The following is an 18553-nucleotide window of genomic DNA, read 5'->3' on the forward strand; positions in this document are numbered from 1 at the left end:
GATTTTTAATGAAATTCAAATATTTATTATAAACGGAAATCTAAACAAACAACATATTCTTGATTTAGGTTCTAACTAATGATACGCATACAAACATCCGGAATTTTTCTCTGCCACGCTTTGCAGCAGATCATCTAATTAAAGAAAAGGAAACTATAGGATTGGGGAGGGAATAACAAAAATAATAATTATAACAGTGAGCAGCATGGACCCGACGGTGTAGCCGTATGCCGCAATTGTGTTCATCAATACGAATTTTTCTTGGAAGAAGTCATTAAGTGCAAGCATTGTGGGCATGTAGGTCATAGATAAACCAACACCTGCGGGAAATACAACCAACCAATAATGATAATAACAACAATACTTTTAATGGTAATTAGTTTCAGTTTATTACTTCATATTTCCATATGTTTATTATTTTACAATGAATGGTACAAAAAATGTGATTACTATTAACCCAGACAAAAGCAGAAAGTGAGCACTTCATGTCAATTTGTTTGAATGTATGAAATTAAGTGGGAACTGGTTGTCGAGGGGAAATTTTCCTGGCCGTAGTTGTCCTAGGGGGTAGTTGTCTGGGTGGTAGTTGTCAGAGGTTAGTTGTACTAGGGGGTAGTTCTCCTAGGGGGTAGTTGTCCGGGGGTAGTTGCCCTAGAGGATGGTTTTCATAAGGGGTAGTTGTCCAGGGGGTAGTTGTCCGGGTGGTAGTTTTCAGGGGTTAGTTGTCCTAGGGGTAGTTCTCCTAGGGGGTAGTGTCCTAGGGGGTAGTTGTCCTGGTGGTAGTTGCCTTGGGTCAGTTGTCCCAGGGGGTAGTTGTCCTAGGGGGTAGCGTCCTAGGGGACATGGAAATGGAAAAATTACAGTGGGGGTTGGCTGAAATGGACATAATGAAACTATAAGAACTGATCTATGATAATTCATGCTTGTTATCCTTCGTGTGCTTGACCTATAATTTTACAATCGCGTGGTAAATTGCGTCCACAGTTCGACTTGTTACACGTGCGTTATATAGGCAATGGCAAGCTGGCGACCCACTTTGATCAAATTACGGTGGGTGAACTTTCAAAAGTCAATGGGACATGAGGGTTTCAATGAAAGAGCTAGTGTCAACGTATGTCGGGGTGGATGTGCTTTTCGTTTAAACAAAAAATGAATTGTTAACGATTTGGGGGTTAAAAGTCCATAGTCTAAAATGTTAGGCTGCTGGACTCTGACGATAGGGGTCGTTGTCAAATGAGACTAATCGGAGCTATATGTTTAGTTCCTAAAAGGGCACTAGAAATGTCAAAGAAACTATCCCTTTTGATAACGTCCTATGGCAAGATATCAATTTACATTTGCCACTCTCCTCCAAAGAAAATGTAGTGGGTACCTGATAGTTAGCAAATTATACCAATATATAATTCGTCATGTCTTTTATTACGTGAAGTACAAATTTGAAGTCATTTTCATAGACCTACTGTTAATATAGGCCTACAAAGAGAGCAGCAGTAGCAACAACAACAACTGCAAAAACTAGTTTGATGCTGCGGTTGATGTTGACCAATGATGATGATTATTATCATTATTAGTGTTATTATTATTACCATTGTTGTTGATGTTTTACATCTTTATATACAAGTTTCTTAGCAGTCAGGTAAAACAAACAAACAAACTACTACTAGCTACCATTACTTTAACTCCTACCAGAAAATGTGTGTATATCACAATGTTACTTACATAAGAGGAACATAAGTGTTGCAGGCAGGCTACATATTAATCCGACAGTAGCGTAATCTGACTCAAGACGCTCAACCATTGTAGGAATAAGAACACCAAAAGATTTAGCGATCCCAGAATCAATGTACCATGAACTTGCTAAGAACAAGCACGTAGCCCCAAGACCACACGTTAGAGCTTGAGATTGCCATTTTAATTTAGTAGATCAACAATAGTGATGCTATTTAGTAACTCTTTGGATTCATTACCCTCTGACATTATTTTTGACAATACCCCTTTGAAACATGTTCCTCTTACCAAATTCTTGGGTATAACAGTCGATGATAAACTTTCTTGGAAACCACACATTGATAATATTTGTAAAATCATTTCGCGCAATATTGGTGTTATTAATAGACTAAAATTGTACTTACCACAATCATCATTATTTATGCTGTATTCTTCATTGATCTTGCCATATTTGAATTACGGTCTTCTAGTTTGGGGCAATACACATCATACATTGTTGGAAAGAGTTCTATTGCTGCAAAAGAGAGTTATTCGTATTATCTGCAATGCCCCCATACGCTCCCATACGGATCCTCTGTTTTTTGAAAATAACATCTGAAAAATTAAGGATTTGTACTTATTTCAGCTCGGTCAATTATGTTTAATTACAATAAAGGTATACTGCCCTCTGTGTTTAATGATATGTTTTTTAAAAACCATGCTGTTCATAGATATCCCACTCGACAATCCGATGAGTTTCACTTACCTCTTTTGAGAACATGTTCTGCACAGAACACGCTCATTTTTGAAGGCCCTAAATTTTGGAATACTTTGCACAACGATTTGAAAACTTCCCCTTCACTAATTGCTTTTAAAAAAAGTTAAAATTTTCCTTATTACGATCTTACAATATTTAGAAATGTATTGTGATAGAACAACTCCTTCCCAATTTTGTTTTCTTTCCCTCCTTTCTTCAGCCCATCTCAAAACAAAAAACTACTTGCCATCATGTTCTTGCTCTTTTTGTTTCAGCTATCTCAAGGATTTTGTGCGCTCCCTATTTCGTGCTCGATCTCTACAACTTTCTTTTTCTCTCACTCTCCTTCCCTCCAAACGCAGCCCGCATTTTTTCCTTCCCCCCCTTTTTTTCCTTCTTTTTTTCTGTTCTTTCTCCGTCATGTAATTTGTTACGTCTTCCTGTTTACAGTAATTACGTGTTTTAATAAATGTTCTCTGTTGGCCACTATTCTTTTTTCATTGATTATGTATTCAATATTTTGTTCACACTCATTATTATCTGAGGGGTCCACAATTTACAAGCTTTGCTTTTCAGTGGACCTCTCCATTTCCTCAAAATATAAATGCAATTAAATTTTAAAATTCATTTTTTTGTCTTCCTAAAATGTATAAATTATTATTAAGATTTGTTTATTACCAATGTAATTATGTTTTGTATACATTTAACATTGTATTCGTTATTATGTATTGTATTTTGTTGGAAATGAAAAAAATAAAAATGAAAATGAATGAATGATAGTGCTTATGAATCCAATCCAATTTGATTGAAAAGGTAGGCCTATTCGATTTACGACTAGCACCCTCATGTCTGATAGACGCCGATCGACTAAAAAAGAGACTAATCTCGAAAACCCAAGTGAACGGCAGAGCGAGTGGCCCAGCCAAGTAGGTTTTAGTAATCTGGTTTGGTTTTCTTATGTGAACCCTTGTTTTCGACTGGAATTCTCTACCGAAATGGTATCGTCCAATCACCGAACGTATCCTCGCATGACGTCAGCATATAGTATCCATCACACACACACACACACACACACACACACACATACACACAGAGTAAACTCTACGTAGTACGAACATGGACCTACATGGACCTACTGGAATGGGTTGATGAGCATTATTTTTTTACCCCCCCCCCCCCTTTTGAGCAAAAAAAAAATGGTTCAAAGGGAAATGAGCTAGATATGACTCCATCACTTAAAACTTCTTTGTCCAGCCAGGCACAAATAACTTGTCCACTTTTATGTAGATGCGGTTCAGAACCAACTAAAAGACAACCGTTTGCTCGGTTTGGTAACTAGAATAATAAATCTGGGGTTAAAGCTAATCTTGAGACCTTCTATGGGAATCGTATGTCGATAAAACATGGCTATAATTCATTCTGGATTATTTATCGTGCAGTAGATTGATTATTTAAATTTGAATTTCTATTTCATTTAAAGGGCAATGAGGAAGAGCGTCATTGCAAATATGAATAGGAAAAAGATGATCGAAAACAGGGCAATGAGGAAGAGCGTCATTGCAAATATGAATAGGAAAAAGATGATCGAAAACAGGGCAATGAGGAAGAGCGTCATTGCAAATATGAATAGGAAAAAGATGATCGAAAACAGGGCAATGAGGAAGAGCGTCATTGCAAATATGAATAGGAAAAAGATGATCGAAAACAGGGCAATGAGGAAGAGCGTCATAACAAATATGAATAGGAAAAAGGTGATCGAAAACAGGGCAATGAGGAAGAGCGTCATAACAAATATGAATAGGAAAGAATGTGAACGAAAACAGGGCAATGAGAAAGAGCGTCATAGCAAATATGAATAGCGTCATAACAAATATGAATAGAAAAGAATGTGAACGAAAACAGGGCAATGAGGAAGAGCGTCATTGCAAATATGAATAGGAAAGAAGGTGAACGAAAATAAAGCAATGACGAAGAGCGTCAATGCAATAATGGCTTCACGTGGAGAAGGGAGAAATTTCGACAGAACGGATTGATTTTTGCAACAATTATTAACACTGGGTATGATAGACATAATATGATTTGACCACAACGCGGGATTCTGCAGATACATGTTAAATGCATTCTGTTGGACCGTCCGATGTGCGAAACAGTCATAATAAGTCAGGATTCTTCTTTGGAATAACGTTAAACTAGGAATTATAACGCCACGGAGGTATGGGGCTCGGTGGGGACGGCAACAATACTGCGGGTCCGCCCGAAGAAACGGAGAAAAATGCGACAGAAAATGACACAGGTGACCCGTCCTCGACGTCGGGGAAAGAAAAGACGACACTGGGTTGGGACATCCGATCGATGAGGTATTGTTTTTGTTTTATTCTCTATTTGGTGAGTCAATCTCGATCCACAACTTCTACTTATTTGGTTTCGCAATATAATGTGAAACCGCCTGGTTATTGCTTTGTTTATATTTAGTAAACTTAACTTACTTGGATTTGTTTGCCAATACAATCACGTTGCTTTATCAGTAACATTTTGTTTTCACTTTATTAGGAAAACATACCTTGGCACTCCACAAACCCGAATGAGCCAGATGAATACCAAATTTTTTTATTTTTAATTATAGACATTTTCTGATTCTACTTAAAGTACATGCATTAATAGGCAATTTCCACATATCCCGTTGTTACCCTTAAATGGCAATACAACCCTAATAATAAGTTCATTGAAACAATAATAACAGAGTAATGAATATTTGAAAATATGAGATTATCATATGCGTATCCCAAACTGGCAGTTTCGTTAGTGAATCGTGACGTAGTCATGAGCAACTCTCCCGTTGGTCGTGTACAAAAATATAATTTATTTTTTATTTTTCTCCAAATTGCCTTCTCCCTTTAGGAACTAATGAAAACATGTTATGGATAATATTTTTCCAAAAAGGAGCCCCTCCTGAGTCGTACATTTTGAAAAAAGTGACATTATAGTAATGTACACGCACGTTAATTAAGACTAGAGGTAACTGACGGTGCCACTACATGATGAACTCGATACAAACCCCCAAATCAAACTATTTATCAGATTAACTTTGGTATTTTATCACATGGATATTGAGATGACCGGCGTAATTCCATAAAGGGAGGGGGGCACTATACAGCCCGACTCTTTTTTTAGATGGAGGTGGCCTGCACAACTACAATTCTATTAAAAGAAATAGTGACACTTTCTCTTTGAAATGGTATACAAATTTTATTTTTAGAACATTCTAAAATTCATCCTTTTAAAAAAAACAAAAATCAGTTTGGTATTTGAATGTCTATGTAGTATTCGTGTGTGTGGGTGTGTTTGCTCGAAAAAATTTGTGCCCATTGCGATCATCCGTTGAAAGGAGTTGCTTCTCTACAAATCATTTACATGTAGAAAATGTCTAATCTTATGTAGTTAGTAATATATAATAATTGATTAATTTATGTATAAATGTATATATAATTTGATTATTCTTTGTAAATTAATGAATCAATATATTTACTTAACAGCTATTTCTAACACATCATTCTCTTATAGTCATAAAAACGATACTATGTTTTTCTCCATTTTGATTAATATATTCCTTAATGTTAATTATCTCATATAGTACGCTGGTGTGTTTGATGTATATATTTATGCCCTGTTTTGGCAAATCCATTGTCCTGGGCCAAGTATGCAATATTGTGATATATTTCTGAATAATTACAATTTATTTGTACCAGTGTCTATTTTGATTATGAAATAAATGCATAATTGAATTATTCAATTACCTATTTATTGATTGATTTACCTAGATCTAAATGTCATTTTCAGTGTATCTGGGGAGTCGCTTTATGCTAAGCTCAACTTGAATAAGGGAGCATCAGAGGAAGAAATAAAGAAAGCATACAGAAAGGTGAGAGAAAGACAAACATATGAAAGTAGGGGGGGGGGGGAGGAAGAGAGATAAGAAAAAACAGAAAAATATATATAGGTGGGGGGGGGGGGGTCCAGAGCACACTCTTTTTTTCTTTTGGTCCCGGAAAATTACATCGTCAGAGATTTCAATCAGTGGCTTGGCGGAGGGGGGGGGGGGGGGGGGGGAACACTTTATTTTTTGCCTCCTTCAGCACCAAAAAATATCATAATAAGTTTCAATTTAAAAAAAAAAATTGAGGGGGGGGGGTGTTAACCCCCCACCCCTTCCTTCGTACGCGCCTGGTGTATCCACCCTTTGCGCCTTAGTTTTGTTTAACCCGACTCAGTTGATATGTCGCCCAGTTTGAAGTTATTATCCCCTCGCCGACGAAGTCGGAGGGGAAATAGAAACGCTGCCGTTCGTCCGTCCTTCCTTCTGTGCGTGCGTGCGTCCGTCCGTAACAAATTTGGTTTCCGATCGATAACTTCAGTAATGTTTGACGGATTTTAATGATATTTGATATAGAGGTAACATGGTATCAAAATACAGGCTAAGTTCGCTTTTGGAGTACGTAGGTCAAAGGTCAAAGGTCATAGCTCATTAAATATGCGACAAAAAATACTCATATGGTTTCCGATCGATAACTTTAGTATTGTTTGACGGATTCGAATGAAATTTGATATGAGGGTACATGGTATCAAAACACAGCCTAAGTTCATTTTCCGAGTATGTAGGTCAAAGGCCATAGCTCATTAAATACGCGAATCTGGTTTCCGATCCATAACTTTAGTGTTGTTTGACGGATTTTAATGAAAATTTGATATGAAGGTTCATGGTATCAAAACAAAGCCCGAGTTCGATTTCGGAGTATGAAGGTCAAAGGTCATAGCTCATTAAATATGCGAATCTGGTTTCCATTCGATAACTTGAGTAACTTTTTATGAATTTTAATAAAATTTAATATGAAGGTACATGGTATCAAAATACATGTACAGCTTTAGTTCGATTTCTGAGTATGTAGGTTAAAGGTGAAAGGTCATAGCTCATTACATATGCCAAAACACCTAATTATATATGTGAAAAGGTGGTTAACTTCCTTGCCTCGTCATATAATAGTACAGTCCAATGAAGGTAACTTGTTCTGATGTTTATAGACCACTTGTACCCTGCGAGGGGATGCTACGCTGTGCGTTGACTTGTTATTCTATAATTTAACCCTAATCGGACAATATAAAATATCTTAGGTTGGGGGGGGGGGTATCTCAAATGTTGGATGGATACACTCATAATTAACTTCGTGCTGGGCAATTTTTTACTCAATATTTATAGGAGTGTATGTCTTTCTTCTCTTTTTTTACACACAGGAAGCTTTGAGGCATCATCCAGATAAAAACAGGGACGACCCCTCAGCAGGAGATAGAGTACGTTGCCAGGCAATGGTGTGGTGTGGGTGCATTAAGTAGGGGGTTGGGAGGGAGGGAAGGGTGGAGACGGATGTAGTAAAAATGAAAATGGATACCGAAAGGAACAGGAGTGAGAAGGTAGTTATCATCTTTTATTTCCAGGTTCCTTTTTCTCCTTTCCCTTCCGTTCTGAAAGTTCTGAAATGGATGGAGGTGCGAAATCAATGTTTGAAAACCATGAAAGCCTGCGATATGCTATTCCCATGACGAGCGCTACATATATACAGCGTCAACGATTCCCCCTCTTTAATTGTAGGTGCGCGGAGGGGGGGGGGGGGTGGGTGGGCATGGTTCTCATTTTTCCTGATTGAGGTGTCAAGTGAAAAGGCAGAAACTCAACTTTCTAGAAATGTGATTTTCTCTTTGAAATTCAGATATCGTCCGCCAAATGACCTTTCGTTTTCCTCTCTCCAAATTGATTTTAATCACTCAGGCGTGAAATATGCATCATATTGAGTTGCATCAAATGAATGAGGAGGATCTTCGCTTTCCAAATATGTGTCATTTATTAAAAGTTAAATGTGATTAACTTATGATTAAACATCGATAATTCTCGGTTTTGTTTTTTCTGGGACGCACTATATATGAAACACAGTACAGGGGGGGGGGGGGGGGTTCTCTTCAGACTGCTGATAGTAATTCCTTCACGAACATCACCTTGAATTGTGATGAATCCTTACCCCTCTTGGTTAAATGGAGTAATCCATATCCATCACTCATATATATTTCATGATACATGTCCTAGACCATTCAATTATCTGAATAGGGGGAGGGGTTCTCTCTTTTCAGACATGCTGATAGTAACTCCATCACGAACATCACCTTGTATTGTGATGAATCCTTACCCCTCTAGGTTAAATGGAGTCAGGCGCGTACGCAGGATTTTTTCAAGGGGTGGGGGGGGGGGGGGGGTTTAACATTTATAAATCGGGCCGAATTTTTTTTTCGCAACGACTCAGCCCAGCCAGCCGCTGAATAAGGGGGGGGGGGGGGGGGGGGGGGGGGGGGGGGGGTAAGAGGAAACTTTTTTGTGTGTTTTTGGTCTCAAAATTTGGAAATTTGATATTTTGCTCCGTTGGGGGGGGGGGGCAAGGTCAGCTTTTTTAGGTCAACCATGGGAATATATATATATATATATATTTTTTTTAATAAAACAAAAATAAAATAAATAAATAAAAAGGGGGGAGGGGGGGGGGGGTTTTAGAGAAATTTAGGGGGGGGGGGGGTTTACACACAAAAAATTACCAAAAAAACGGGGGGGGGGTTAACCCCCCAAACCCCCCCCCCCCCCCCCCCCCCCCCCCCTGTGTACGCGCCTGAATGGAGTAATCCATATCCATCACTGATATATATTTCATACATGTCCTAGACCATTCCATTCATCTGTATAGGGGGGGGGGGGGGGGGGGGTTCTCTCTTTTCAGACATGCTGATAGTAACTCCATCACGAACATTATTGATACGATATTTGATTGCTTTCATTTTCGCCATCTTTGGTTTAGTTTAAAGAGATCAACCGTGCACATAGGATCTTGACGGACGAGAATAAGAGACAGGTATATGATAAGTACGGAACACTAGGCCTCTACCTAGTCGACAACTTCGGGGGGATGCTGACGACGAAGAAAATGACTCCTGTATCGACAGCAAATGCTTCATGGTAAACCAAAGAGATGGAAAGAGGGAGGGAGCGATAGATAGAAAGAGAGAGAGAGAAAGAGAGAGAGAGAGAGAGATAGAAAGAGTAAAAACAAATATTATTTCAAACTTTATTTTAATCGATAGTCATGTCATGATCTCAATTGCTCAGAAATTTCTTTAAAAGTATTATCCAAGATTGATAGTAGAACTGCGTATAAAATATTACGTGTTTCATATTTTAAAGTGATATGTGAGTGTCACTATAGATTTCGAAATAACTTGCATGAATTAAAATGTAGCTGAGAGAGAGAGAGAGAGAGAGGGAGAGACGGTGGTGGGTGGGGAAGGGATATTGTGGAAATTGAAGAAGTTAAATTATACAATCAATATCAACAACATTTAATCAATGTAAACAATGCAATTAAAAAAGCAAAACAAAGATCAAGAGCCTTATGGTGAGAAGTAAAATATCGTAGAAGGGGGGGGGGCACATACACAATTTGGGGATTGTTGATAATGGCAGTCCCTGTAATCAAGAGGTAATTCTCATGTTTAAAACCCTTTTTTAAAATCGTTTTCTCTAATTTACATCCTACCCAGATCACGGCAATAATATGCTTCGTTGCGACAGGTTGTTGTTGTTGTTTGCTGTTGTTTCTTTTGTTTCTGGGGATGTTGCGGGCGGTTCAGGCAATGTGTGCCGGATTTAGATGATGAAGATGGTGATCTCACCAACATAGATGGCGGAGTAAGTTTCATTTACTTAACCTTTTATTCATTTATTCATTTCTTTCTCTGTTTTCCTTTCATTCTTTCTTTTTAAAATTCATTTATTCCTTTATTTATTTGTATTCGTTTTGTTATTAGGTTATTTTATCTATTTTTTTCAATAATTTTGTATGTGTATGAATGTTTTCATTTGTTAATCTATGTTTTAAAATATTCATTTACTTGTAAATGAATAGTAGCCTTGTACGTCCCTAAGAAATATGCAAACATTACAATGACGTATTCCGTATTCCGAACTTGGAATATGTAGGAGGTAAATATAAAAGGGTAGTCAAACTGCCCTTGATTTAATCTTTCGAAAGTACTTGCGCTCGGGTTTTATTTCGTAATTTATTTATATGGGGGAGAGGGTGTCCTATTAGCTTATGTCTTGTGTTTCCTCCTCTCCTTTTTTCTACATTTTCTCATCTTCATTTGTCATTATTTTTTCTCTTCCACAATCTAAATGGAGGGGTCCGCCCTCCTACCTCCGTACCCGCGTAGCTGCGGTTTCTCTTCTCCTCCTTCTTCTTCTTCTTCTTTTCTTCTTCTTTTCTTCTTCTTCTTCTTCTTCTTCTGCTTCTTCTTTCTTCTGCTTCTTCTCTTCCTCTGCCTGCTCTCTTCCTCTTCCTCTTCCTTTCTTCTTCTTCTCTTCTTCTTCTTCTTCCTCTTCCTCTTCTTATTCTTCTTCTTCTTCCTCTTCCTCTTCTTATTCTTCTTCTTCTTCTTCTTCTTCTTCCTCTTCCTCTTCTTATTCTTCTTATTCTTCTTCTTCCTCTTCCTCTTCCTCTTCTTCTGTTTTTTCTTCTTCTTCTTCTCCTTCTGCTTCTTCCTCTTCCTCTTCATCTTCCTCTTCTTCTTTTTCTTCCTCTTCCTCTTCCTCCGCCTCTTCCTCTTCTTCTTCTCCTTCTTCTTCTTCCTCTTCCTCTTTATAGGGAAGAAGAAGAAGAAGAAGAAGAAGAAAAAGAAAAAGAAGAGAAGAAGAAGAAAGAAAAAGAAGAAGAAGAAGGAGGAGAAGAAGAAAACGAACGGAAACAAGGCATTGACGAAATTCGTCAATGCAAAAATGGAGTGTTGTAATTAGTCACTGCAGCTACGTAAATAGCGCGCTCTAAGTTTCTATAAATAGCTTTCTTTCTGTTGCAGTCCAAGATGATTTTCCTGCATGCAAGCTTGCGAAGCTTTCAGGAGCACAGTGTAAATGTATTCCAAGTTTGGAGGCCTTGAGGATATTTCCTGCAAGCTTGCAGGCTAATAGTTTGGCCAAATTTTCACCCAACCATATGAACATTTTATATTTGATCATGAAGTGCCTCAAAAAAGTAAAAATCCTTGAGTGACCGGTTTTACCATGCTCATTTCCCCAATAGACTGTAGTGTTATGAAAACAGTTAGGAAAACGCAAAATGACATTTCGATTTTCAATCATAAGTATCTTGATAATCAGACAGGCGATCGGATTGTAAAAGTCATGATTCCTGAATGGCCTAAAGGTTTATATTTATGATTGCAGCGTGAGCTAAATCAAGGATTTTGTTTAACTCATAGCCTGCCATAAGGCTGCATGCACGCTATTGTTACATGCGAGCAAGCTACTGCTCCTCTGCTTTTTGCTTGTTTGCACGCATTCGTAATAGCAGTTATTGTTCATGCCCATTAAAATTGTGCCTAGTGCAAGCAATTCTGCCATTATGTTTGTGCAGCCTATTGGTCTAATTATAATAGTTATTTTATTAGTTATATTTGGCATTGGCCTATTAAAAACGACCAAGTTATGAGTTAATGGTCCCCAAATTAACACACTTTCTTATTCCCTACATAATTTATTCGGTTACTATTATTCTCCACGTGAGCTAAATAAGAGAAAATCCGCTTGGGTTCGGGTATGTCACATTGCTCACATAATTTCGGTTTTGATGTCTTAGTGTATAACCTATGGTGAATAATTGTTAAAATGGATAAATATAACCTGTTATCTTCTCCATTGGGTTCTGAGAGCGTGAATATCACCTTTTCTAAAAATCAAAAGTGTCATTGACTGTAGACTAGTTATTGGAATCATTTTTTCAATACTGTTATGTTAGGTTTGTCAGATTCTTTTTGTTCACAGTTCCCTTTTTCCAGCCATGTTTGCATCGAAGCAAAACGAAGAAACATGCCCAAATTTAGACATACAAGGATTTTTAACTCCCTCAGTTCCATTGTATTTGTACTCCTTTACAATCTGTTCCGCTTACGCTGTTGAGGGCCGCTCACCCACGCTCTCCAGATTTGTTTTGTGTAAGCTTGGTGTGTGTGGCCAACATAACAAACAATTGCCATCAATGTATTTTTTTCTTTTTCTTTCGAAATGTCGACAATCTTTTTAGTGAAGATTGTAATGCCTTTTGCTCCGAGAAGCTTAGCAGTATTATACAGTGCGTATCGAAAAAAATGATACCTATATCTTTAGTAGCTCATCATTGTCAAAATGAATGTGACCTATAAATCTATTTCATGGTAGAGGTTTTTTTTTTAATGATATAATTTATCTTATTCATATTTGTTCTGCCTCGGATAAATTAGCCCAAGCGTTTTTAAAAAGTGCCATAAAACTCTGTGGCCCGAATTCACAAAGAAGGTTTATAGACAAACCTAGGCTTATTGTGCATGACGCGTTTTGATGCGTATCAGACCAAGTGTATGCCAGAGCCTAAATCAATTTCATAAAAAGTGAATTGATAGGTAAACATATCTGTAATATTTTGTACCAGGGACGGAGGAGTCTAATGTGATCATTAAAAGTGTCAACAACTGTATTTAAATACGGACTCGCGTGTATTTCACCATAATTATACTTGATGCCCATATAGGATCTGATATTCTTTTACTAATGTAGAACGCTGCAACAACAAAAAATCTGTAAATTTCAGGTTTTCTCAATTTATTCAACATCAGCTGAATGGTTTAAAAGCCCTCTTAGGGTCAAGTTTTGCATATCATAGCTAAAAGCATAAGTGTTTACGTTTTAGGGTTTCCACTTTTCTCCTGAATTATACTTATGATACATATTGTCTAAAATCTGGTTAAGATGGTGAACCTGAATATCAGGTAAAGTGTCAAAAACAGAAACCATAATATTTTTCCATTTTTTTCTTCACTTTAGTATGTCTGTCTGAGTTTTCTCGTATACTATTCCGGATACTATTGTAGCGAGGAATTTCTGTATCAAAGCGGTACGAAGTAAGACCCAAATTCGAACATGCTTATCCTCCAAATAGTTTTCCATTGAAATTTTGTTCTAAAGAATCTATTCGACGAACATGTTTTTGAGCTACAAAGCACCCACGCTCCCTAGGCTACTATCAGTAATGATCATAATATTGACTTATTTTTTTATGTAAAACCTAGCAGCGTGAACATCATTACAAATGATTTAAATCAAGGTACGTGTCTTTTCAGAATGTTTCTTTCAAACGTGTTTTTCTTTCCTTTTTTTTTACCCTTGTTACAAAAGCCCAGCCGTGTGGAATTTTCATCTACCACACTGTGACATTATAGAAAAGTGTGCCAGTCCGTATCATGGTACGACTAATAGCGATCGAACGTGGATTTGTGTGGTTTCCAGGCAAAGTCACTCCTTTTCTCTTTTCTCTCTCTCTTTTTTTTTGTTAAAAAATCTAGGGTCCATGAGTAAACCAATATCGTTTACATAATACAAACTAAAAAGAAGAAGAAAAAAAAACACACCAAAGAAAAAGAACATACATAATCAGTTCCATAACACAATGTTTTCAATTTAGAGCAGAAAGCTGCGAGCGAGGTTACTAGAATCGTCAAATGTCGGGTTATGATTTTGTCTTCGACTTAACACTGGCGTAGCCGGGGGCACAGGGGGGGGGGGGTAAGCACTATATTTGTTTTGCTCAACAGGGGGGGGATTCTTTTTTCTCCCCTCAATTTCTTAGATTTAGATTATAAGAAATAAACACACGTATTACAATTCAATTCGAACGTAAACATTCAAAAAATAATCAAATAGTGACTGGGAAACCAGAGCCTGGCATACCCTGAACCCCCCCCCCCCCCCCCCCCCCCCCCCCCCCCCCCCGCATAAGAAAAAATGTTTACATTTCAAACACAAATTTTGTAATTGTCTAGATGTGTAGTAGATTTAAATGATTGAATTGTGGGAAAAGGCCTCAGATGCAATGGAAGTTGATATAATATATTGAAGTCACCTCTCCCCCCTCCCACCCCCGCCACCCCCGCTTTCCCAATCGTCACTTAAAGTAGTTTCTTTCTGTCTGAGAACAGACTAAGGTTTCCACTTGTTGAGCGGAATGCCCATGCCACATTATCACATGATATCTTTTGCATCACAATGTCCATCTTTCGGCCTACCTATCTCCACTATCCTAGATGCTACAGACTTCTAAAAAATGCTGTGGATAGCCCGGGATGCGTTTTTTTTTCTTCTGTGGTACAGATTAGGGTTAGGTGCGTGATGTGCCTATGGGAAAGTTTAGGGTTAGGGTTGGGGTTAGGGTTAAATCAAGACCTCTTAAAAAAAAAAAAAAAAAAAAAAAAAAAAAAAAAATCTGTGCCGCAGAAAAAAATGACGCGCCCGGGATGCTCTTTCATGTCTCACGTAGAAACACGAGCGTCAATGCGTTCTAATACGATTACAATTATATTTTTCTTCTTCTTCTTCTTCAGAGTACTGATGGAGGAGATACCGATGAGCCGGTGATGAACCAACCCGAAGCCTCGGGCGGAGTGAACAACGATGTCTTTACAATGCCCGATCCAGCAGACCAATAGCCTTAAGACCGACAATATCCGTCTATAAAATAAACCCCCTGAAAGGATGTCAGCCCGTCATTGTCTGTGTCGTGAGCTGTAGCCAGTGTTGTAAAGAATGATATTAACGTCTAGAATTCCAATTTCCTACGCACAAAAAAAAAGAACCTGCGCGCCTGCTTCCACCGTATCTATGTTTCAATTTCAATGAATCTATGGGTTTCGTAAGAATACAAATTTAAAAGGAGAAAGTGGAGAGACAAAGAGAGAAAAGAGCGAGAACTCATGTATGGCTGACATATAAAAAAGAGACGTATGATAAGCTTTTTATACAAATAAATGACATGCAGATAGGGACTACAATGTCATTAACAAATAAACAATACAAAATATTGTCTTTTTTTTGCAAAATTTAACAAGGGTATATTTTTTCGGGCAAAATTTCAATGATAGAAAGAAATTATTAACTTTTTTAAAGTTTCAATATAAAGTTCGGCTTCTGATGAAACTATGTTCCTTTTTGGAATGTTTACATAATAAAGCCCATCACAAGAGGGCAGTTAATATCATGCGCGAACTTAGGTCACACTTTTTGACAGACGTCGGTAGTGGTATTAAAGCCTTCCGATATTCTCGTCTTATCATTGGTTTGAAGTAAATACAGCCTTGGAATGTTATATAATCTGATTATATGATAAATTACGATAATTCTTATGGCGTATGGAACATGATTTATGTTGATCTGGATATTTTGAAATGTGCAAGAAAAGACAAATATTCGCGAACTTTGGTCACCCCTTCATAATACTACATGTCTTTGAATTATGGGCGAATCCAGGGGGGGTGACGGGTCCGCCCTACCCCGCCCTGGCTTTTGTCGTTCAAAGGCGGGAGGGGGGTGGATGTTGAAAATGCCAAAAAAGGTGGGGGGAGCATTTTTTTTGTTTTTTGTTTGCCCCGGAAATTGGAAGATTACGTCGTCAGATATTTCGTTCAGTGGCTGGGGGGGGGGGGGGGGGGGAGGAGGAACACTTTTTGTTTGCCTCCTTGAGCATAAAACAATATATATAATGGGGGGGGGGGGGTTACTGCGTAAGCGCCTGGTAGAAAGTTATTGTTGCAAAAATGAAAATTATTTTGGGGAAAACATGCATCCTTTATGTAAGACAATCTTTGAGCGTTTAAGATCAAATCAAACCCAACCTAAAATTAAACACAATACTGTGTTATTAAGAGATATAAAACGGGGTCCATGTCGCGCAATTAGGGGCCTATACACATCGTGAAAGACACAGCCGCTGTATGGTGGAAATGGGTATGAATTATTGTGAAGCGCCTTGCCTTGGAATTATCCTAAAATGGCGAAAAGGAGAAGGTGGGGAGTGTTCCTTCCCCCCGGCCGATCATTCAGGTGCATTGAATGTATTTCCTCATTAACTGTGCTTCCAATTTTGCTATATTTTGGGGGGCACTTATAGAGAGAGAATGAGAGGATGAATGAGATGTAACAGTGTGATAGGGAAAGAAAAGAAATGGATTCGATATGGACACAAGAGAGAGAGAGAGAGAGAAAGAGAGAGAGAGAGAGATAGGAAGAGAAATAGAGATAGATGAACAGATATATATAAGGAGAGGGAGAGATAGAAAGATAGATGGAGGGAAGCATGGGCGTAAATCTGTAATGGGTACCTATTGTTCGGGGGGGGGATGATCTATTCACTCATCCCCCCTTGAATAGGTATTACGTAAGGATTGACGCCCATGGAGGGAGGGAGGAGGGAGTATAGCGGGTTGCATAAGCACAGTATAGAATGTGTACGTATCTTATAATGTACAGTTCAAATACTTAATGCTATATTTGATAGTTATGACTGGGTTATGGGTATTATGTGAAGAAGAAAAAAAAAAGGTTTTATTCGTTTGCTCCAGAATATTGCACAGCTTTATTATTATTTTTATTATTATGGTGTATTATGGTGTATATACACACAGATTATCTTTCCATAATTATGTATTGACTTACGTTCAATTTATTTTGGGTGGAGGTACTGTATATATCAGCGCTGAGGTATTGAATTATAACAAAACTTTTCAGCGTTATAAAACATGTAATTCTTTCAAAAGTTGCTTCTCTTTTTTAAGTTTAAAAAAGTTGTCTGATGAAATGTAATAATTATCGTATTCAGAAGTAATAAATCATTTTATATTATTCTTAATAACTAAACATTGTACGCAATAATATTGTTTGTACTGCATTTATTCCTACTTTGTCGTTTTAATGCAGAACGGTAATTTCAGTTGGGGGGGGGGAGGGGGGTAGTGAGCACATTTTTTTTTTGAGGGGAGTCCTCGGGAATTAAAAAAATTGCACCCCCCCCCCCACCCCTGGCGGTCAAGGGGGGGGGGGGGGGGCAACCTCCAAAAAAGGTAAAAATCCCGTGTTTTTACATGAATTTTTTCTTAAGGTGGGGGGGGGGGGTGCGCAGTTGAGGTATACTAGGGGAGGGGAGCGTTGATGCATGGGCAATGATGATTTTTGTCGAGCCAAACTTGCTGCAATACAGTAGTTGAGGCTGAATCCCTGAATCATGAGTTTTTGCCGCGATATCGATGAAACAGTTACACTATTCTAAATTCTGCGAGCTAGTGAGCGAATTGAGCAAGAAAAATAGGAAATAACCTATTTTAATTTAGAAATAAATTGCATCATCCAAGTATACTAGATAAGATCTGGCTTTAGAATAAGGTGGTGATTTTGCACCGTGCAATGAGACTTTAAAACATACTCGCTCAGGAGAGGGTTTCCTGCTCACGCGCTCCTCTTTGGCTGTACCAGTGTCGGCAGTGTGGGGGAGTGAAAGAGAGAGAGAGAGAGAGAGAGAGTGAGAGGGGTGGAACTCGTCAAAATATACTGAGCACTAAAAAATAAAATCCCTTTTTTCTTATTTTCTACTCAACACCCCCCTCTTCCCCCTTAAGCAAAAAAAAAAGGGTAAAATTGTGATTACCATCGGGGTTTTTTTTTGCCAGGGGCTCAGACATTAAAGAACCAGACGACACATCTGCATTCATGTAGTTATCGATCCAGCTCGTCGAAGAGTTATCGATATCTTTCTAAGATGTTGAAGTAGTGTTGTGGATCCGGACTCGGATGCTTTGGAGTTTCTTCTGTCAAAATTTCGTTCTATTATCTAAGAATCAGTAGCGTAAGTATATATATTCATATCTGTGAAACATATAGCCTCGTAAGAGATAACCCAAATAGAATGAGATGATGTTTAACGTTCAATTTTGTTCCATAAAAGTGCCCTGAGCTGCGCTAGCCTAGCGCGCTGTCCAACTACGATGATGACTCCTAGCCTGCGCCTTGCATTGGCCTATAAAATACATTGCCAGTGCAGTGCTAGCCTAGCTAGCGCACACCGTTAATCTAGATCTAATCAAACTGTGTTCGGAGGTCATATGTATTACAATTTTAGAAAGGTTTATCCACCAGCATGTTGTTGAACACTA

At 38.2% G+C, this 18553-nt stretch overlaps 1 protein-coding gene across 1 annotated transcript; it reads left to right on the forward strand.

The window, feature by feature from the left end:
* Positions 1-4462: 4462 nt before the first annotated feature.
* Positions 4463-15950, forward strand: LOC105443008 (dnaJ homolog subfamily C member 5B-like). Its single transcript, XM_030993220.1, has 6 exons — positions 4463-4821; positions 6302-6383; positions 7751-7807; positions 9352-9509; positions 10091-10238; positions 14957-15950. Coding segments are annotated over exons 1-5 (441 nt in total). The 5' UTR covers positions 4463-4678; the 3' UTR covers positions 10092-10238; positions 14957-15950.
* The last annotated feature ends 2603 nt before the right edge of the window (positions 15951-18553 follow it).

Source organism: Strongylocentrotus purpuratus, unplaced genomic scaffold (genome assembly GCF_000002235.5).
Source record: "Strongylocentrotus purpuratus isolate Spur 01 unplaced genomic scaffold, Spur_5.0 spur5_scaffold_20, whole genome shotgun sequence".
NCBI classification, from domain to species: domain Eukaryota; kingdom Metazoa; phylum Echinodermata; class Echinoidea; order Camarodonta; family Strongylocentrotidae; genus Strongylocentrotus; species Strongylocentrotus purpuratus.

Bases quoted from the DNA above. Each gene is read 5' to 3' on its own strand.
- LOC105443008 (XM_030993220.1), top strand. From the start codon at position 4,679: ATGGGGCTCGGTGGGGACGGCAACAATACTGCGGGTCCGCCCGAAGAA. The intron at 4,822-6,301 runs GTATTGTTTTTG...TGTCATTTTCAG, and splicing joins TGGGACATCCGATCGATGAG to TGTATCTGGGGAGTCGCTTT. The intron at 6,384-7,750 runs GTGAGAGAAAGA...TTTTACACACAG, and splicing joins TAAAGAAAGCATACAGAAAG to GAAGCTTTGAGGCATCATCC.